A 21,907-nucleotide genomic window follows, 5' to 3' on the forward strand; every position below is an offset into this window, starting at 1 on the left:
CACAGCCCACTCTGCTTACAGAAAGCCTTTTTGCATCCTGTCAGCACCACCTACATTCAGCTTAGTCCAGTCTTGCAAACCTGAAATCAAAGGTAGTTATGAAAGGTAGCTGTTGTCACAGGTAACAGACATTCTGTTGCACAATATTTGGTGCTCGCCACAAATTGCACTGAAACAACTTCTATGCCATTGCCACAACAGTGGTAATTATTTAAAACATGAATAAAAGGGCTCTGTACAGGAGGGCAATGCTGCATGGGGAGAGAACACACCACACCATGTAAACTTCAACACTGTGAGAAGTGTCAGTCTATGTCTTTTTACTCCCATATACTCCCATGTATCTTGAAACTACTTGTGGAGTCTACTGATTACAAAAGCATGGTAATTTTGCCTGTGATCAAAGACATAGCAATGATGCAGCAGCAAGCAGTGCACCTCAGGGAAATGTTACACAGTTTTTGGGATGGTAAGTGGGCAGCACAGCTTTCTCAGCACATGAATTAACACCTCAATTCTTTAAAAGTTTCCATTTTACCAGTTTCTTCACCAGGCTTTTTCAGTAGAAGCACTAGTTGTCACGATCAGCAGTCCTGCTGCAGTATCTCCTCTGCACGCATCCTCACAGAGCATCCCCATGCTTCGCTCCCAAACACAAGAGCAAGGCTATTCTTTACACTTTTAGGTCAGCCCTTTAGCACAGGCCAGGAGCAGCATCTCCTCCCAAAAGCAGCTGTCAGAAAGGCACAGGCAGATATGCATGCAGGAAGTAACCTCCTGAGGTACTGCTGCTGCACTGCCCATGACCAGGGTCTGAGAGCAAAGCCATGCACCAGCACATGCTAAGAAGCAAGCTGAGGGCTTAGAGGAAACAACCAACCTCCAAGATATTTTGAATTGTGAAACAATTTAAGCTACAGCCCAGAACAAAGACGTCAAAGTTATGACACCCTCCTAAATCAGATTTAGTCTGGTCTGTCATGGCACAAGATTACAATGTCACACTTTCACAGAATGGTTAAAGATTGGAAAGGGACCACTGGAGGTCACCTAGCTCCCAGACATGCAAGGGTCCCCCAAAGCAGGTTGTTGAGGATTGTGTCCAGATACCTTCTGAATACCTCCAAAGAGGGAGACTCCACAACTTCTCTAGGCAATCTGTTCCAGTGCTTGGTCATCCACGCAGTAAAGTTCTTGCTCATGTACATCAGTTTCTGCCCGCTGCCTTTTGTACTATTGTTGGGCAAAACCCAACCAGAGCCTGGCTCCATCCTCTTGGCACTCTCCCTTTCAGATACTGATAGACTTTGATGAGGTTCCCCTCTCTGGCGTCTCTTCTCGAGGCTGACCGGGGACAGCACCCTCAGCCTTTCCTCATACATGAGATTCTCCTTAATCATCTTTGTTACTCTAAGCTGGACCCTCTCCAGAGGCTCCATGTCTCGCCTGTCCTGAGGAGCCCAGAACTGCACACAGCACTCCAGATGTGGCCTCCCCAGGGCCGAGCGAAGGTGTGGGGTCCGTCCCTCCCGGGGAGGCTCCGGCGGCCTGCGTGAGGGCCGGGCAGGAGCGGGGCGTGCCGGCTGCTCCCTCGCGGGGCCGCGCTGGGCTCGCAGCGCTGCGGCTGCCGGGCCCTCGCTCCCGGCAGGGCCCGGCCTGGGCCCCACCGCCCGTGCGGGAGCACCGGCCGCCAGACCCGCCTCCCGGGACACAGCCCCGCTCCCGCCCGACCCCTGCCCCGCTTACAACACCTCGAGCCATAAGTGACAGCTGGGCTTCGCAGGACCGAGCACGATGGAAAAAGGGAATCCAGCTGAAATACACATGGCCTCACACTCCCAAGCTGTAGGGTGGTCTGATGAGAGCAAGAGCTCATCAAGACAGGTCCAGCCTAACCTGGGGGAGACCTGGGACAGAGGAGCTTGAATGTCCCATACCTGGGAAAGCAACAAAAAGCCTTAACCAAAAATTATTTAATTCATTTATATTCAGCATTAAGTTCTCCTCCCTACCTCCCCATGCCCTCCCCACGACCCCAGCCAGCCTGGGTTTTGTAGAGTAATTTTAGGGCTCCGTGTTTCTGACCAGATCTCATCTACTGTGACATCTGAAAGAGCCCAGTGAGTGGAAGGCTCCAGCCCACAGATAGCCAAGAAAATCTAAGATTTCCTTGCTGCTCATGCAGTTTTTTCAGACTGTTTGTCAAAAGTTATTGGTGGCTATTTTTTAAATGAAAGGAGTAGAGAGAAAATAGCTTTGCGGCATATTGGGCTAGCAGATTGTTCAGACTCTGTACAGGGACAATAAAGCTTTTAGGATCCTTTGATTGACATATATAATGAATGTAGCTGTCAAACTTTTGTGCAGCAATTTTATTTTGTATTGGCAAGCTATTTCACTGGCCAGGGTTTTGCATAAAAGGAATAATTCACATTGTTGTGGTGCTGCTATTTACAGAGCCTAGAGGACAGTGGCATCACTACAATATAAATATTAATATTCAAATTTCTTTTGAAATACATAATTCTGTATGCAACCTATCCTACGTGCACATCTTCACACAGGGAGAAAGGCATTGTTCTGCAGAGAGAAGGGGGCCTGGAGCCGCTGGGGGTTGTTATTCATTCACTGATTCATTCTGTAGCCTTTGAAAAGCCACTTAGTTACTCTGCACTTTAATGTTTCTCTCTGTGGAGCAGAGAACAAAGCCTCAACACAAACTGCCATCACTGTTACCAGTCAGAGTGGCAGAGGTCACAGAGCCAGCATGGGGTCAAGGGGCTGCTCTGAGCAGCCCTTGTGTGCACAAAGCCCAGGACAGCTGTGCTCTTCTCAAACAGCTGCTTTCTCCTGCCGAAGCAGCGGCAGGATCAGCTTGGGCTACCTAAGACAGCAGTTGCTGCTTGCCCACTACCTTTCTTTGATCATGAACAATAACTTGCCAAGAAATCACTAGCCTCAGAGAAAACAGGCAGAAAGCAAACGAGAGGGCAAAGCAAAACATAAAGGAGAGAGGGGGAAAAAAAAATCCATATAAACAAGGATGACTCTCACACTCTATTTGCTATGCAGTCAAGCCCACAAGTGGGTTGTGTATCTGAAGGTGGAAATACAAAGACATGTCCTGTTCCCTGGGGAAAGGTAAGCAACTTCTCAAATTATCTTTAGAGGCTGTTATTAGCCTTGCACTAGCACTGACATACCCTGTGCCCAAAGCCACAGCATGCACACACTGTATCCATAAAAAGAGATATTCACAGCTCATAGAAGTGCTCATAGAAGTGCTGTGCAGCTCATAGAAGTGCTGTGCCCGTGCTCTGGTACCAGTATCATTTAAAACAAAACAAAAAAAAAGTTTGAGTAGCAAGTGAGCGCATGGAAAGGACTTGAACGGCAAGAATTTGGAAAGAGCATGGGAATCCAGCTTGGGGTGCTGAGGTCAATGGGCACACAATTTTTTAAGAGTGTACCAGGTTTGTTTGTTCAGTCATTCCTATATTCATTTTCAATTCCAGAGACAGGAGCTTCATGTCTAGCCCCAAAATAACAGCATTGTCTGACACAAAGCCAACTTGGTAAGGGGTACCAGAGCTTTTCCCAGCCCATTTATGTAATAAAGCATTATATACAACTGTTGGAAAACATACCAGTTTAAAAATTTTTTATATATGACTTTGGCCAGGTTTGCTCATCTTTGCCTCAGGGAAAGGGAACTGAAGCTTCTTTCCAGGGCATTGTTTCTCTAGGTGAGGCCTGATGGGTTTAGCATTTCAAAAGACTAGGAGTAGCCCCAATAAGATAAAGCCATTGAGGGAACATCACCAGAACAGATGTCAGCGGCCATCTAAGAACATCTACCCCTGAAGATCTAATTAACATCAGAAGCGAAGAAACACAGATCTAATAGGAGACCAGATACTAGGAACTACACAACTTGAGACCAATGAACACTGACCCAATTCGTTTCTATGAGTTTTGACTGTAAAAAAGATCTGAAAATTCTAGTAAAGGTCATGTGTCATGGAATGATTCTCTCGGCACACCCGGGCTATGTGTGGATGAGATGATTTCTGTGCTACATCCTGGCCAGAGAATAAAGTAGTGCCTTGACTCTCTAACATTAAAAATGTTGCTGGAGGCTTTTTTGTTTTTCCTGCAGTTTCGGTGACACAACCAGGAAGCAGAACAGGAGCTTTATGGCCCTGTTACTTGGGTCCTAAAATACAGAGAAAGAAGACAGGGCAGAGAGCAAAGAAGAAAAACAGAGCTTTGTCCTCATTCACATCATAGCCCTGTAAGGCTTTGACCAAAAGATATAACTGTATAGTGAAACATCTATGGGGGACTCTCTTGTCTGGCACAGAGGGGTTCTGCAGATGGACTTCCAGGGCGGGGAAAGAGTACCAAGTCGGCAACACAAATTACTTCAGGCCAAACTCCAATACATAACTATAGATTCCATAGATACATCCAGCCTTAAGCCCAGAAGCAATACAGGTGGGGAGAACGGAGCCTGGGTGATTTAAACTACGTGTTTAAGCAGTTCAAGGTAACTGGAAGTAGCGCTGGTGCCTCTGGGTTTCTCTGTTCGTTATTTAAGGTGAACATAAAAACACAGAGTGCAGGAGCCCAAGGATGTTCCTCACTGGCTTCAAGCTGGCAGTTTCCTAAAAGCAGTGCTTGTTGCTTTCCTTGGTTTGCCGACCAGCAGTGCCACCTCCCCTCCCTGCTGCCATGGAGCTCAGCCTTCCCCAGTGTTAACAAAATGGCACGTTACTCTACTTGGCCAGATTTTAGCTCTGAGAATTTCATTCTGAACAGTTCAGCATCTGCTTTAGCCAAAACAGTTCCACTATTTCCAGGAATATTATTAAAGGAAAAATAGACTGCTTGGCACATGTTACATAAATTCAGGCAACCTTTTACATGAGGATCTCTAGCTTCAGAAGGGAAATTTTGAAATCTGGCAGAGAGGTGACCTTTGTGGTAGAAATGTGTCTATCCCTATTAAAACCTACCTAACTTTGGCCAGATTATAGAGCAGGGAAATACTGCAGTTAAGGGCGCAGTAAAGAGTTCTGAGAATTGCACTTACTTGCTGTTTCTGCTGTGGGCAAGAGGTCCCTTATCTCCTGCAGAGCTGCAGCTTGTGCTCCCCCACTACCTTGGCCAGTTATGGCTGCACAGGTCCTCCATGGCTGGATGACGAAATTACAGAGCCAAGGGTGAGCAGAGAGACCAGCATTCCATCTGACGTCTACATACATTCCCGTAACTTTCTGATACAGGACAGCCCCATCTGTCACACAGCCCAGGTTCAACGGCAGCATCGCGAGTGCTGCGCAGGCACGAGGGCACTGCAGAAAACAAACTGTGACCAAAAAAGTCAGGGCAATTACAATACATAGATGCACAGCTGGAAGAATTAATGTCAAGCAGACAATGGCATTACAGACGTCCCCTAACAATGAGGGCTTGAATCTGCTGTCTCAGTAAAACTCTCTAAATTAGGTTTGTGTGCAGCATACGGAGAGTTTCTGAAAGAAATATAAATATAGGCCATCATTCTGCAAAGCTTCACAAACCCAAACCCTTGCATTCAGGTGCCATCTCACTGACTTTGCTGCAAAATCAAGGCCATTCACGTTAAAAGCACAGACAAGAACATCTGCTCAAACTGAACTTGTAGAAAAAAGCCCCAGTCCTAGGTAAGGCAGAACACACGTGTTTTAATTTTTAAAGTCACTATGACACAGAGACTTGTTAAGAAATGCACGTGCTTTTAGATGTATAGGGCTGCTGGAAGGAAAGGCTGAAGTTTTTTTACAAATGCCTGTAGCTCATAGGTTAAGACTACCATCAGACCGATATCCTTCAACACTCCAACTTCAATACCAAAATTGTAAGAACCTCCTGCATTCCATTCCCTAGTACGGTAACAAGACAAAGTCCTCACCCACCCTGGATCGTCCAAACAATAGAATACAAGGTTGAAACGAGCCTTGTGGTTTGAGGGGCACCTTCTGCCCAAAAAGCCCAACTGTGCATCCAGATAAAAATGAACACCACAAATAGAGAGTACAAAAACCACGGAACACCGCTTCCAGCAGGCGCCCTCGTCGGTATTTAAAGGCGTGGCTCAGGCAATAGCAACAAAGCCCCGAGGCAAAAAGCCTGGGAGGTCGGGGTTGGGTTTTTTTCCATTCAAGCCACACGTGTTCCCCAGCGCCCATTACCGGGACTCGCTCCGGGCTGGCGCCGTTCCACGGTGCGAGGGGACCGGAGAAGCCACGCGACCCACGGCACCGGCGGCACTCGGTGCCCGGGGGCGGCCCCGCGCCGGGAGAGCCCCGCCCGCCCCCGGCACCTGGACAGCTCATCCTCTGCACCTGACACACTGGGGCACCGGGCTTTCCTTCCTATGGATAACAGGGGAGAACGAGGGGGGGAAAGGATGATGGACAGATGAGGGGGAGAGGGGGAAGAGAGGGGAGTCGGGTTGGGGAGCAGGGAGAAAGGAGGGCTGGGGGGATCGGGGATGCACAGGGGAGCTGGGAGAGAGGGTGGGAGGCACTGGGGAGAGGGTAGGAGGGAGGCTGGGAGAGAAAGGGAGAGTGTGGGGGAGAGAGAAAGAAACTGGGGGGGTCTCTGCTTTCCTACCCCCCCGCAGATCCATCACCTTCATCAGCAGCTTGGGCCAGAAGCGGGGAATGTTGTGTTTGCGGTAGTTGATATAGTGCTCAAAGGCCAGCAGATACATCTCCTGGCACTTCTCAATCTTCTCGACACAGATCAGCCCCGTCAGGTCTGCGGGAATCAGGGAATCATCAGGGGATTGTGGAATCATGGAATGGTTTGGGTGGGAAGGGACCTTAAAGCTCACTCAGTTCCACCCCCCTGCCATGGCGGGGACACCTTCCACTATTCCAGGGTGCTCCAAGCCCTGTCCAACCTGGCCTTGGACACTTCCAGGGATGGAGCAGCCACAGCTTCTCTGGGCAGCCTGTGCCAGGGCCTCAGCACCCTCACAGGGAGGAATTTCTTCCCAATACCCCATCACAATCTCCCCTTTTCAGTTTAAACCTCTCCTTGTCCTGGCACTCATTGCCCATGGAAGAGTCCCTCTCCCAATCCCATACCTGCAGGGATTCTCCCTCCCACAGGGCTGAGTGTCCCATGCACCCCCTGGGTGTTGGGGTGCCCACCCCACAGACCCACGTCAGCCTGGCAGGGGGCCCCAGGGCACCAAGGGGACCTGTGCTCCTGGGTACCAGGGATTGGGGTGCCCACCTCATGCTCCTGGGACCCCTCCCAGCCTGGCACAGCTGCCTGAAGCTCTGGGAATTGGGGTGCCCACTCCAAACCCCCCCAAAATCCAGGGGGGGCACGGTTTCCCACCCAACACACCCTGAAGATGTTGTGAGGCTCTGGCATCAGGGTGCCCACCCAACACACCCCCAAGACAGTCAGGACTCTGGGCATTAGGGTGCACACCCAGTGCACTTCCACGTGCTGGGGGTTGTGGGCAAGGGGGTGCCAACACAACAATCCCCGTGCACAGCCTCTGGGCATGGGGTGCCCTCCCAATTCCCCCTGAAGCTGCTGGGGATCTCTGGCATCAGGGCGCCCACCCAACACCTCCCCAGGACAGTGAGAACTCTGGGCATTGGGGTGCCCACCCAACACCCAACCCTGATTCCTCTGGCATGGGGTACCCACCCCATTCCCCCACTACTGGTGTGCACGCACACCTGAGGACATGAGCAGCACAGCCTGGAGCAGGGCCACCTCGGTGTCATCCAGGTTGAAGGCAGAGAGGGACTTGCCACGGTGGCATTGGGGAACGTGGTGTGGCCGTGTCACCCCTGGGACCCCCACAGCAGATGGGTCATTGGGGGGGTGTGGTGTGACTGTGTCCCCCGTAATGGACAGTGGGGTTTGGGGGTGCAGTGTGACCGTGTCCCACTCTGGGACCCCCACGGTGGACAGTGGCAGGGGGTGCAGTGTGACCCTGTCCCCCCTCCCTGAGACACCCCGGGGGGTGTGATGTGACCCTGCCCCCCCTCTGGGGCCTCCATGTCACCGGGGAACACTCGTGGCAGGGCCAGTGCAGCAGCCAGAAGAGGAAGCTGCGTGACAGGGCCAGTGACAGGGCCAATGGCAGGGCCAGGGCCACCCGCGGGCACAGCTGTCCCCTTCGGTCACTGCTCACCCCTGAACCCTTTAGGGGTGACCAGCTCAAGGACACTGGGCAATGTCCCAACCCCCCTCGACTGCCCAAGGACACCGGTGACATCCCAAACCCTGGCACTGCCACCATGTGTGTGCTGAGTGTGTGAGTGCTCAGCAGATCCTGGCTAGGGCTGGGGGCCAGGGTGGGGGACCGAGATGGTGACAGAGTCCCTCCACTGCATCCCCTCACCAGGAATTTCCGCTTCTGCTTCCAGTGGCTGCCCTGGGCATTGGTGCTGCGGTGGGCTTCTGTCACAAGGCGGATCAGCTCCCACTCCTCGGCGCTGGGGCGATGCTGCAGGGACTTGATCATCTCCTCCTTCTGCTGCCACTCCCGGTTCTCCTCGATCAGCTTCCGCTTGGCTACCTGCTTCGAGTCATCCAGCACCACTGCCGGACCCCCAGCATCAGCCAGGATCCCCCCACATCAGCCAGGACCCCCCATCCATGCATCCCACAGCTGCAGCATAGCACCCCATGGTGACCCCCCCCAGCCTCCTCCTGTGGCTGCTCTGGGCATCCCAAATTGCCCCATAGCACCAGGACCCCAACCCACCTCCCAAAAGCCCCCCACTATCATCTGGGATGCCCCCCAGTCAGCTAGGACCCCCCATTCATGCATTCTACCCCACTGCTGCATCACATACCAGCCCAGTCCTGCAGCTACTCCGGGTACCCCAATGTGCCCCAGGGTGTCGGGACCCCAACCTGCCCCCCAGCCGAGCCCCCCCACGCCCCCCAACTCACAGTCCATGGCCATGCCCACGGAGATGCACTTCTTGAAGCAGCAGAGCTGGCACTGGTTGCGGGTGATCTTGTCGATGACACAGGAGTAGGTGGGGTGCAGGTTCTTCTGGATGGTCCGACGGAAAAATCCCTGGGGAGGGCATGGGGGAGTGACCCAGTGAGCACTGCTGAGCCCCCCTAGCCCCCTGCCCCAAGTCACCTTGCAGCCCTCACAGGCGATGCAGCGGTAGTGGTAGCTGGCGGCCTTGTCCCCGCACACCACGCACTGTTCATCTTTGTCCAGGTAACTAGGGATGTACCCTGCGGGGACCCCCAGGTCAGGGACCCCCAGGGCACCCCAGAGCAGGGACCCCCGCAGCGGGGACTCATGGGGTGCTCCATGACAGGGATTCCCATGACAGGGACCCTCAGGGCACCCCAAGTCAAGGACCCCTGGAACACCCTGTAGCAGGGACCTTCCCACACACCCCACATCAGGGATCCTCCAGGAATCCTGAGTCAGAGACCCCCTTGCATGCCTCACATCAGGGACACCCCACACACCCCATGCCAGGGACCCCCAGTAAGCCCTCCCCTCCCTGTGCCTCAGTTTCCCCTCTGTCTGCACCCACTGTCTGCCCCACCACTACCCCTGCCCTGGCACGGGAAGGGTTAACACTGGGGGTGTGGGGGGGGGTGCCTGAGCCCCCCACGCCAATAAAGCCCCCATTATCCCATTATCTGGCCGGGAACCGGCAGCGGGGGGGGTCCCTGTCCCCCTGGCACACAGAGACCCACTGTCCCTGTCATTGTCCGTGGTCCCCCCGCCTGGCAGGCCAGGAACCAGCCCCCCACCAGAGTCCCCCCAGCCTCCCCACCACCGACTGCTCAGGGAAACTGAGGCACAGATTGCCCATGATGCATGGGGCGGTCCCCAGCACCCTGGGCCCCTCATGTCCCTCCCGGGAGCCCACCCTTGTGTTTTGGGGGGGCTGGAATTGGGGATCCCCGAAGGGTGAGAGGGATGGGAAAGGGACCGGATGCCTGGGTCCCCCCTGCATGGAGCACCTGTAACTCAGGGGAGTGTCCCCAGCACCCCAGGACCGCCGCACCCACCCGGGATCCCACAAACCCAGGCGTGGGCACCCCTCGAGCCCACTCTGGCGCTCTGCAGGTGCCGGATGCGGGGGTCCCTGGGTGCTCCCTCCCTCCGGGAGCGGGGCGGGTGCAGGGGATGGGCGGGAGCCGGACGCTTGGGTTCCCCCCTGGCCCCCCATCGGGTCCCGCCGGCGCCGGCTGCTCCCCGCCGGGAATGGGGCAGGGCGGGGGGCAGTGCCCGCAGGGCCCCCCTTATCGCCCACCCCAGGGCGCTGCCGCCCCAATGGCGGCACCCCGACCCACGAGGCGCCGAGGGGGATGTGGGGGACTGGGACCCCAGCAGACCCTGCAGGGATGTGGGGTGCAGGGGGGGACATGGGAGTGGGGTATCCATGGGACTCTGGGGTGCCTGGGGGACATGGGGACCTTGGGGTGTCTGCCAGGGACATGGGGTGTCCACGGGACCCTGGCGTTCCTGGGGTGCTCACAGGGGATAAGGGGTGTCCGTGGGACTCCAGGGGACCCGGTCGAGACATGAGGCGTCCGTGGGACCCTGGGGTACCTGCATGGACACAGGAATCTTGGGGTGACCATGGGGGACAAGGGATGTCCATTGACTTTGGGGGACCCAGGTCATACATGGGGTGGCCAGGGGACCCTGGCAAGGACTTGGGGCCCCCAGGGTGCCTGCCAGGGACATGGGGTGTCCGTGGCACCCTGACTTGCCTGAAGAGACTTGGGGACCCCAAGATGTCCACAAGGAACACGAAGGGTATCCAGGGGTCCCTGGTAAGGACTCGAGGCCCCTACAGTGCTCACACGGAGTGCCTGCAGAACCCGGCGAGCACATGAGGTACTCGGGGGACCCGGGGGTGCCCAGCAGGGCCATGGGGTGCCCGGGGGGGTTCGGGGGGTGCCGTGGGTCCCCGTACCTGACATGCTGCTCTTCACCAAACATTGGCTGCTCTTTCTTTTGCGCTTCCCATCCAGCCACCTACGGGAGGGGGGTGACAGGCTGAGAGGGTGCCCACGGATTCCCGCTGCACCCCCCCAAACTTCCAACAGCTCCCCCAAAACCCCCCTCGAACCCCCTTCTCTGCTGGGAAATGGGCAGCCCCCACCCGGGGGTCCCAGCGCAGCGATGTCACAGGTGGGGTCCAGCCCGGGAGTGCGGGATGGGGGGGGTAGGAGAGGGCCCTGGGGACCCCCCCCACCCAGAACACCCCTGTCGGGACCCCCCCCCCCCTCCGGGACACGACACCGCCCTGGGGGGGCTGGGACCGAGCGGGGGAAGGGAAGGGAAGGGAAGGGAAGGGAAGGGAAGGGAAGGGAAGGGAAGGGAAGGGAAGGGAAGGGAAGGGAAGGAAAAGGGTGGGGGAGGGGAAGGAAAAGGGTGGGGGAGGGGCTCCTTCCCAGTCAAAGACAAAATGTCCTTTTGGCTGAGCGGAGAAGTGACGTCATCGGGGCTCAGCCAATGGCGGGCGGCGGGGGTCCGCGCGCGCCCGTCCCCGCGGGGGGGGCCCGGGGCCGCGGGGATCGGCACCTGCGGGGGGGGAGCCCCGGGGACCCCGCATCCCCCGGGGCCGCTCCAGCCCAAGGGGACCCCGGGCCGCCACCCCCCACCGGGGGCCCGAAATAGTCCCGGGGGGGGTGGAGGGTGAGGGGAGGGGGCGGCTGGGAGAGGCACGAGTGGGGGGACACCATGGCGGGGCACGAGTGGGGGCATGTGGGCGTGGGGACACAGGGACACCAGGGGATGGACCTAGCCGGTGACATGTGGGGGGCAGGGGGACACGCAGGACATGGGCACGTGTGGGGATACCCAGAACGTGACATAGGGACACTTGCGGACATGTGGGGTACAGCGGGGCTGGGGGACACCTGGGGTACGGTGATGTACAGGACATGGGGACACCCAGGTTCGGAACATGAGTGGGGACACATGGGGTGGACGGGGACATGGGCACAGGAACAAAAAGGGCACCCAGGACACAGGGACACACGAGGCATGGACATATACACAACCACACAGGGACACATGGGGACACAGGGGGTACCCAGGGCACGGACACATACGTGACCACGCAGGGATGCATGAAGGCACACTGGGCACGACGACGCAAGAGACACAGTGGGCACTGGGACATGGAGACACTTGGGGACACACACGGCATTCGGACACAGAGGGCACAGCCAGGTATGGGCCACACAGGGATGTGCTGGGACACGCCAGGCGTGGTGCCACACGTGTCCGCCGCATGTCCCCGTGCTGGGGTGGGAGCTCACCGGGTGTCCTCTGGCTCCAACAGCGGGTCCAGGGTGCTGGGCTTCTGTTCCATTCACTGCAATTCCATCAAGGAGCGCTCAGCACCGACCGAGGGGGCTCCGGCGCCACGCGGGGGTCCACGGCTGGGGGGCCACGCCGCGCACCCCATGGTGCCCCTCAGTGCTCAGCACCGCGCAGCATCCCGGGCTGGATCCTGCGGGACAGGGGGGTCAGCCCAGACCAGCCGTGGGGGACACAGAGGGGACACCCAGGGAGGGGTGTGAAGCCATAAGGGACCCCCAGGAGCTGTGGCCACCGGGGAGGACTGGGTGTGAGCATGCAAGAAGGGAGGGAAGGAGGAGTATAAGGGCAGGAGAAAGAGGGGGAGCGGGGGCCTCACCTGGGCCACGCCCGGGGAGGCCGGCCCGGCCACAACCTCCCTAGGCTCTAAGGGAGCAAATGGCGGCAGGGGGCGAATTCCGGGGCTTCAAACACCTCGGCCCCACGCACCTGAGCCGGGCCCGGGACCGCCCCAGAGCCCCGGCCCCGCCCGGCCCCGGGGCCCGCCCTGCCCGGCACGGGGGCGGCTCCATCGCTCGGGGCCCCGCCCCTCTCTCCCGGGCCGGACCCGCCCCGCGCACCGGGGCCGCTCCCGGGACCGGGGCTCCGGCTCCTGCTGGCGGCCGCTGCGGGTCCCGGGCGGCGCCGCCTCTTCCCCGGCGGGATTGGGGCTGGCATCGGGACCGGGAGGAGCCGCTCCGGGACGGGCGCTGGGGCCGAGCCCGGCGCTGCCGCTCCTGCTCCGGCCGGCTCTCCGCGGGGAGCCGGGGCTGTGCCAGCGCCCGGGCAGCCCCGGGATCCCGAGCCGGGCCCGACGCGCCGGGCCGGGCTCCGCTCAGCCCTGAGCCCCTCCCGGAGCCCGCCTTGGGCCCCACGACGCGGCCCCGGGCTCTGCCGCCAGCCCCGGACGCGGCGCTGAGTCGCTGCTCCCGAGCTCTGCGTGAGGCCGGGGAGCCCGGCTTCGGGCTGTGCCTAAGGCAGGACTCGGAGCTCAGAGACACAGACTCGCCCTAGCCCGAAAAGCCCGCTTTGAGCATCAAAACACAGCCCTTGTGCTTTAATTCAGGTCCAGCAAAATGCAGCACTTCAGTTTCTCTTTGTGAGCCCAAACACACAGGACTGGCTCTCTTCCTCAAGCCCTGAAAACAGGATTTAGTCACTGTTTCGGAGTCCCAGCACTGGCCGTACCAACCTGCTCTCAGGACTCTGTAGATAGAGAAATGCTGCTAGGAAGGATTTTCTTGCTATTTTCTAAGTCTGTGAGAGACTGCACAAAATCCCAGCCCCTCCCAAGCTGCAGCTCCTCACACCAAACCTCGGGGGAATCCCTGGTGCTTCCAACACTGCTGCAACCCCACCTGGAGCTGAGCTTCCAAGGTGTCTAATCCACATGCAAGCCTGGATAGTCCAAAACCTGCAGGAAAAGAGGAGGCAAAATGAAAAGGAAAGGGGGGGGAAAAAACCCAGAGTTTTGGGTTTTCCCCGCGTTTGCAACAGGATTGAAGGGCAGGATAGAGAGGTAAAGAAGTACCAAAGGCTGCAGTATTTCAGGTGATTCAGAAGGGAGAACCCATTAGTTACAATAGCATTAGTAAAGGCAAACATCTCCTATTCCCTCATTTTAAGGGGTTCAGTTGAAGCAAACTCCCCTTTTTCAGCATTTTAAGGGTTTAAATCCACACTTCTACCCATGCCCTGGCATCAAATCTCTCACAAGGGAGCGAGCCCAGTACATATATAACCTAATGCTGCCCAAGAGTCCATTACTTTTCTTGTTCTTATTCATGACACTTATGGCCCTAACTAGAAGCCCCAGCAGGAGCTACACCATTTATACTACTACTATTCTTCTCTTGCCTACTTAGTTGCCTACAGCATACTACCCAGGAATGACTAATGAACAATTACACATGTTAACAAGGAATTACCCAACTCACCTGCCTATGCTGCTGAGACAAGAAGCTTCTTCTCTTACCTGTTATCTACTCTTTTGGCAGGTGTGGCTGTAGTAAAAAAAGAAGGCACCTACAGAGCCCCTTACTCCCCTGGAATTTAAGTCAGAGCAGCCAAACAGCTACAACTCCTCCCAGTGCTTTTATCCCTGATAGTAAAATTGCCTCCTCCCTTTTCCCGGGCATTGTGGGAACGAGAGGCGGGCCTGGCCAGGGGTATATTAACCCCAGTCCTGGGTAAAAGAGGCCCATTTCCTCTGTGGGGTTAGTTGGGGTAAGGGTGTCTTCTTATTTCTGTGAAGGGGGTCTTTTGGGTTTTCTCAGCTTTTTTTCAGCAGGTACTTTTGGTATCTGAAGTAATAGAGGCTTTGAAGACTCTGTGAAGAAGATAGCATTAAGTGCATGGTTCATGGCAACTTCCTGAAATTCCAGATTGTGTCAGGTACGATACTTCAGTTTTTTCAGCAGATTCATTTTGCTGCAAGAGGAAGCTACCCTGGGTCCAAGATGACATTGGAGATGGAGGCTTCTGATAGGTAAGCTAAGGACTGTAAGTATGAGTGGGAGTGGGAGCAGGGTCCCAGTTAGTAGCTGACTTGCTGGGATTTGGCTTGTATGCCACTCCACGGGTGCATTGATTTTGGTTTTCTTTGTCATAGCTGACTAAGATGCCAACCTGGTGATCACAGTGCCTTTGGAGAGGGCTGAGGTGGACTCCTTTTGCATCCAGTGTGGATTCACATTGTTGGTCACCTAAAAGCTAAGTTGGGGGCCAGGACCTAGAGATGGGATGATAGCAGGGTAGTGGGTTGGAAATTCCTGGGAGAGATGTAAAAATTAGTGTAGGGGAAAGGGATGCTCTCCAAGGGGCTTGTTAGGTAAGCTAAAGGGAGTAGCCCTACTTTTGATTGCAACTGTAGGGTGTGCAGCGCAGAGCAGTTCCAGTGTGTGTTGTCTCGTCCCGTGTGTGTTTTGTGTCTCTGGCATCCCTCGGATCAGATCTCTGTGCCTTTTATCCTTAAGGGGCTTATCATAAGCATTGGCCATCATCTCTAGCTTCTTGAACTTTCGTACTTCTTGGTAGGATGCCAATGTCACTTGTTCTTTTACCAGTGGGCTTGGCCGCATCTTGGAATCACATCTTGGAAGCATTGAGTCAGATGTCTTTTGAGGCCTTGTTCCTGGCTGTACTGCCATCCATCCTTTCCAGCCGTGAGCTGTAATGTCCTGGGGCTTGCAAGATTGTCAGGAGATGGGAGCATTCTAAATGTGGCATTGTCTCTCACAGCCATCTTGATCATTGTGACTGACAGTTCTTAGAACAGGTCACTGTTACAGTCTTTTCTTCTGCTCCTTAGAGCCTCCTTCATCCACCATTGCCACACCCTCGGTTGTCTCTTTTGGCGTCGTCTCTTCTTCTTGCCATCGTTCTTCTTGCCGAGAGCTTTTTTTATCATCCTTGTGTCCTACTGTTTGTAGTATAATGTGTTGAGTTTGTGTCTCACCTGGAATTGCTCTGCCCTGTAGAGTAGTCCTGAGGAGGGGTAGGTGGAGAAGAAAGGAGACTTTAGAGGGAACCTTTTGCTTTGCTTAGCCACCCGAGCCACGCCTCGCACAGAGTGACTGTGGCTAGTCTGTGTGGTGTTCAGTGCAGATGTGGGAGTGGTGCAGTGGTGTCTTGCAGTTTTATAGTAGTTTGTCCTAAGGCCCACTGTTGTGGGATCCTAGGCAGTTTGCTTTGAGGAATGAGAACTTGGGAAAGGCTAAGCTTTCCCTGTCTGGGTAACTTTGACAAATAATTCTTTTGCAGATGGCTAGGATGTAAACCTGGTATGAACAGAGGAGACCAGAGGAGCACAGCAACGAGGTGGGTCGGTGCCTGAAGTCCAAGCTATGGCCTGACTTTGGGCTCTACGTTTACCTCACTGTTGGGACTTTCATTTTGAAGATGTGAAGTGCTTGAAGCAGCAGGGTATTGGCACTGGGGGGACCATGAGCTGGATGAGTATTGATTCCAGCACAGAACTGGATGTTACTGGAGTTGTTGTATTAGTGATGAAACTATAAGTAGCCTTTGATTTTTTGTGTTTTACAGGTGGTCTGCAGCATTCAAATTGCTACTCCAACATGAGAGACACCCTTCCAGACAGAGGTCACAGTCGAGCACTTTCAGGTGGAACCTGCCTCGGCAATGCAGCACTTTTGGACACTACATCGGTATGTGCCTTTCCATTTTGTTTTGCCCCTTCTCCCTTGGGAAGGTTGGTCATCATTCAGCTTTTCAGGGGTGGTGTTTCATGGTGGTTATGTTGCAGGGCTGTTCTTTGTCCTTATTTTTAGGAAGTAAACCTGGATATCAGCAGTCAAGGTCAAATGAGTGAGGTAAGCAGTGACCAGTGGACACAACCAGTTATTGCTTGGGTGCCAAATTCTGGGGCAGCTCAAAGCATGCATTGTCTAAGCATCCATTTGTGTGTTTTAGGTGGCCCACTCGTATTATGCCTACAGGGGCTGAACCCCCTCATGGACCAGCTGATGGAGCCAGTTTATCACCCTTGAGCTGCCCCTGTGAGCCTTCCAGAACTATTACAGGACTCTGCGATGAAGCCTGTACCTTTTCTGTTTGAAGGTGCCATCTGGGCAGCCTTTGGCAATGGTTGAGGAGTTGCAGCGACTCGGGGAGGGAGGGAGGAGCAAGGGTCCACTCAAGTTTCAGCAATGCCCCATCACCTTGTCTCCTTTTAACCCAGGTATACCCTGCGCCGGCAGCCTTGGAGTGCGGCCACGGTGTATGAGCCGAGGACCGGGGCGTTCTCAGGAGACGGTGAGTAGTGGGATTGTTGGGTTTTGGCTGATGTGCTGCTGAGTTCAGGCACTGATGTTTGGTTTTCTTTCTTGTAGTAGACTAAGAGAGAACAGCTCACTGAGGGCAGGAACTCCCCAGAGGACGAGGCGGCCTTCTTTTGCACCTGATGAGGATTTGCATCCCTGGATATCCGAGAGCTAAGTCGAGGGCTACACCTCAGGGAGGGGGATGAGAGTGGTGTGCTGGGTCAGGACTTGGTGGGAGGGATTTTTGAATTAGCTTTGGAGATGGGGATGTCCACGAGAGGGCCCCTTAGGCCATGTAAAGGGAAAGTCTCACTTTTGATCACAATGCTGAGGTGTACAGGGCAGAGCAGTCCCGGTGTGTGTTGTGTCACTTGTCTATTGTGTGTTCTGTGTCTTTTGGGCATCTTGTGTCACATGTCTTCTGCCTTACCCCTTTGAGGGGCTTATCAGAAATGCTGGGCATCATCCTTAGCGTCTCCTTTGCATTCCTTGGCCCGACGCTGGTACCCTTGAACCTTTGACTTGCAAGCTTGGACATGCATCGGAATCGCATCTCTCTTTAGCAATATCAAGTCAGACACCTTTTACAGTCTTGCTCTGAGCTGTATTGACAGCTGTGCACCACAATGATCCATTATAACAGATTAGGACTTGTGAGAATGCGAGGATAGGTGGAGCATTCCAACCGTATGGTTCTCGGGCATCCATCTTTGCGGTTCTTGGCATAAGCCCTTCTGTTAGGGTCTTTTTCTGCCGGAGTTCTTTGAGCCTCATCGGCCTCATCTAGGTCATCTCATTGGTAATTCTTCTTGCTGAGAGTTTCCTCTCCTTGTTGCATCCCCTTGTTTGTCATCTCCTGTGTCACAGGTGTCTGTGTGTTTGGGCCGGGGCTGCTTTGCCTTGCTACATGGTCTGGGTGTAGGTGTAATAGGATAAGTCCTAGGGACTTGACATTTGTAATGTAGGGATTAGTTGGACTCAAGATGGTATTTCTAGATTGACACAAGATGTCTGGAGCTGGTAAATTCTCATGCAGTACTTTGACTTTTGTCATAACTTTCAGCTGCAGATGGATTGAACCTGTGACAGAGTGCCCCCATAGCAGGTGAGGTGGTTGCCACAGGAAGGTCAGTCACTGTTTGTCTTTGCAGGGCAAATGTAAATGGTGACCGTGTTACAGCTTTGTTCTTCATCTTTATTTGTAGGAAGTAATGCTGAATAGCAGTGGTCAAGGTCGATGGAGCGAGGTGAGCGGTGACTGGTGGACAGAATGAGTTGTTACTGCTTGGGTATCAGTTTCTGGTGCAGCTCTAAGCATCCGTTTTTGTTTGTGCATTTTAGGTGGTCCACTGGGAAGGTGTGCTGGCCCTGGGGATGCTGGAGGCCAGGTGCGTGCAAGCTTAAGGTATGGGTGTGGTGTACTTCAGTTGGAGCGGGGAGGCTGTGGTTTCAGTCTCTCAGCATGTTTTTCTGCTTTGCTTCTCTGCAGGTGCTGCTGCTGCCCTAGGCATGCCAAGGGACAGAGGCGAGCAGGTGAGTTGGCATTTAGGTGGGGCGACTGATAGGTGAGAGGTACGTGGCAGCATGTGAAGCGTGTCCCTTTTCGCTTTGCAGGTATCGTCCGGGCCACCTCCGGAGTCGGATGAAGATTTGAGGTGAGCCTGGGCCAGCGGTGCAGAGGGAGCCTGCGCATTATTCTTCTGGAGGGCAATAGTCACAGTTTGTTTTGTTGTCTTAGGTACCACAAGTAGGTGCAGAGCCTAAGTTTGGAAACGGCCGGTAAGCGATGAGCCTCGGCAGTTATGAGGGAGAGGGGCGTTGTGCAAGGGGTCACTTCTGGGACGTGTCATCACAGTCTGAATTTTGTCATTGTTCTCTGTCTTTTGCAGCCGCCCAAGTGGACTGTGGGCCATGTATTGACGTCCACGGTGCTGAAGCAATGTTTTCTGTCGAGGATGGATTTCGTCTGCTGGTCTTCAGAGAGCTAAGTGTGGGGACTGTTGGTTGGGAGAAGGCAAAACACCTTTGGAATCACAGGAGGCAATTTGAAGTTAGCTGAGAGGAGAGGGCTGTATTGGGCCGGGCCCCTTGGAGGTTAAGGGAGTTTTTCTTCAGCATCACTCGAGCCTTTGCCGGGCCGGGCAGTTCCAACCCATCTCCATGTTCTCGTGAGCTTCGCATCACTGGATTTTGAGTCTTGATGTCATTGTCCGTCTTTTCACCCGAGGAGCCTGCCTTCGGGTCTGGCATGATTGCCATGGTCTAAATTTTGCCTACTCTTCAGTGGAGCCACACTCTTGAGCATAACACGTGGGCATCTTGCATCTTGGCCATTTGTCGGTCGGTCATGTTTTGAGATGTCACTTCAGCCTTTGGCGGCAGAATCCTTCTCTAGGGAACCCTTTGTATCACCTGGCAGTCGTTGCCTCCTTCTCTAGGCCTGCTGCACTTCTTGAGCATCCTCTTACCAGCTTTGGCACTAACTTCTCATAGGGAGTTTACATTTCACTGTCACATACTACTGCCGTAGCGCCTTCTTTCCTTCGGCATCGTGGGCCTCTGGCTCATCTTGCACTAGGAATCTTGGGTCCATCAGGTGAAACTGCTGGGCAGTTTCAATTTGTGTCTATGTGATGTGGTTTGTGTCCGTTGTCTTCAGTGTCACAGGGCTTTGTGATGTCTCAGTTCTTTACAGGCATCGTTCTGGGCCATATCGGCAGCGGGAGTACTTGCATACTTTTCTGGATTGGGCTTATTCTGGCATCTTTATGGTTTTGCTTTTTGAGACCAGAAGTACACAAGATGTTCCTATCCGTCTTCCTTCTCAGTTTTGGTAGTATCTTTTTTTCATGTGCCATTCCCTTGGACTTCTATATGCAGTGTACTAGACCCTCCTCACTGCAGTAGTTCCATAGCTTCCGTCGTCTCAAAGCATCCTGGTCTCAAGAATTTATCTTCTGAAGCGTTCTCTCAAGTCTTCGTGTCATCTTTGCTTATATTTGATGCACTGTGTGTCCATGTGCCACTTATGCTTGGAGCTGCCCTGCCCTGGCACATTCAGTCGTGGCTCATTTGAACAGTTTTAAAACTCTCCTCTCTTGTCTGTGGGCTTTTGGGTAGAAAGCTTATGGGCCTGGTGTGGGGATAACTCCTAGCTGTCAGCTACTTGTAGACTGCCTCATGCTGTCTTGCAGGTCCCCGAGGCAGATTTTGATCCCTATGGTCACTGATGTTACCAATTTTCCCAGGGTCTACTGTTCCACATCAAGGAGAAGCAGACGGAAGATGCTTTAACATCTTCTTTGGGAGGGGTGTTTCTAGTAAGGGCTGCAGTCAGAGTGTAAGCTGAAGAAGGGGTGTCTGAGAGTGTGTCTGTCTGTGTGTGTGTTGACTGGCTCTAACCTTATGTGTGTGGTGTTTTTTGCCTTTCAGGTTCTTCAGTTCATTTTAAAATTTTGAATACAAAAAGCCCAGCCGGTCCTGCCCATGCTGTGGGGTTAGTCAGAGGGACACAGGGTTCCTCTTCTCCTCTCTGCTGGGATGAACTGCCTAGGGAATACCATTTCTGACAGCCCAGTCCTACTTGTGTCTTTTGGAAAAGGGCAGAGGTGAAGAGGTAACTGCCAGAGTTCCTTGGGGATGATGGAGTTGTGGTGTTTGGCTGTGCCCGGAGGGGCAGGTTGGGCATTATTTGTGTGTCTGAGGACTGGTTTGGGTGTTGGGGAGCCCAGGGAGCTGAGCTCTCAGTGCATTCCCAGCTCTCCCAGGGGTGGGAGCTGGTGCAGGGCTGGGTGACAGCCTCTGGTTGGGCTCGGGGCAGGCACTGGCCCCGGCACAGACACGGGGTGGTTTGGGGATGCTTGGGGAGCAATGGGAGGAAAATGAGGGATGGTGCTGGGCAGAGCGATCAGCCTGTGCTCGTGTCAGTGCAGCTGTGCAGGGCACTGGGATCTGGGTAAAACTCCAGCTCTCCTGGTGTTCAGGGATGCAAGGTCTGAGGGACTGGATTTACCTGGGGCTTTCCAGGAACAAGAGGAAATGTGGTGCCAGAGCTGTGCCCCATCAGGTTGTGTTTCCCTTTGGGGACAGGGAGTCTCTGGGCTGAGGTGAGATTGCTGTGTGAGTGGCAGGGAACAGGGAGCTCAGAATTGCAGGCACTGATGGAATAATTGTCTTAGGTCTATTTGGTTTGTGTTTGTGAAAACTGGGATTTGGGCTGGAGAGGTGCTCTTGGGAACAATGGATAGAGTACATTTGCTCTATGGATGTGTAAGGAAGGACAGGGAAGGGGAGTATTTATAAATTGTTACCAGTATTTCATGCAAATTTGGGGTGGAGCGTTGATGTAGGTGGGTGGGTTTGGCTTGGGCCTGTCAGGACTAACCACAAAGAATCCAACCAAGCCCCTGACCCCTCAAGGCATCTGTGAAACACTTCCACAGAAACCCAAGTCAGAAATCCAGTGATAATGGAGGTAAAATTATAGGTAATTGCCTATGATTGGTGGGGAATTTCCTTTGGAATTATCAACCAAGGCAGAGCATATCTTTCAGCTCTTTTCCTGGTGTGCAGTTTCCTCTCTGGTTTAACTGAGTTTGTGTGCTCCTGTTAACAAGCAGTGTGTTTTCACCCTGAAATTTGGGGTGATAGTCTTTCTCTAGTGTTTTTCCCACAACTGACTCATCCTTTCCATGAATAGTCCATGTTGTTCTACACAGCTGCTTTGGCCCTGGGTCAGAGC

The 21,907-nt window shown here is 54.3% G+C and overlaps 1 protein-coding gene and 1 long non-coding RNA gene across 11 annotated transcripts in view; one reads left to right on the forward strand and one right to left on the reverse strand.

Annotated features, from left to right (window-relative positions):
- Positions 1 to 1,608: 1,608 nt before the first annotated feature.
- On the reverse strand, positions 1,609 to 14,461 carry LOC138107487 (thyroid hormone receptor alpha-like). 10 transcript variants are annotated; one of them, XM_069008725.1, is made up of 8 exons: positions 14,358 to 14,461; positions 12,343 to 12,536; positions 10,989 to 11,050; positions 8,980 to 9,279; positions 8,423 to 8,599; positions 6,680 to 6,807; positions 5,096 to 5,198; positions 1,609 to 4,216 (listed from the first exon to the last, which is right to left on the reverse strand). In XM_069008725.1, exons 2-8 carry the CDS (start codon positions 12,393 to 12,395, stop codon positions 4,206 to 4,208), a joined length of 834 nt encoding a protein of 277 aa, XP_068864826.1. In that variant the 5' UTR covers positions 12,396 to 12,536; positions 14,358 to 14,461; the 3' UTR covers positions 1,609 to 4,205. The 10 variants fall into 10 exon arrangements, 9 of the variants coding, with proteins under 9 accessions (XP_068864826.1, XP_068864825.1, XP_068864828.1 ...); XM_069008722.1 differs by lacking the exons at positions 1,609 to 4,216; positions 5,096 to 5,198 and adding an exon at positions 5,378 to 6,419 and having other exon boundaries at positions 8,980 to 9,109; positions 9,179 to 9,279; XM_069008724.1 differs by having other exon boundaries at positions 1,609 to 5,198.
- Positions 14,462 to 19,164: 4,703 nt separating this feature from the next.
- LOC138107489 (uncharacterized) overlaps positions 19,165 to 21,907 on the forward strand; it is a 43,294-nt gene continuing 40,551 nt past the window's right edge. The window contains exon 1 of the long non-coding RNA XR_011149550.1: positions 19,165 to 20,782. This is a non-coding gene — a long non-coding RNA (uncharacterized lncRNA). The remainder of the gene's footprint in view (positions 20,783 to 21,907) is intronic.

The sequence above is a fragment of the Aphelocoma coerulescens genome, chromosome 3 (assembly GCF_041296385.1).
Source record: "Aphelocoma coerulescens isolate FSJ_1873_10779 chromosome 3, UR_Acoe_1.0, whole genome shotgun sequence".
Taxonomy (NCBI): domain Eukaryota; kingdom Metazoa; phylum Chordata; class Aves; order Passeriformes; family Corvidae; genus Aphelocoma; species Aphelocoma coerulescens.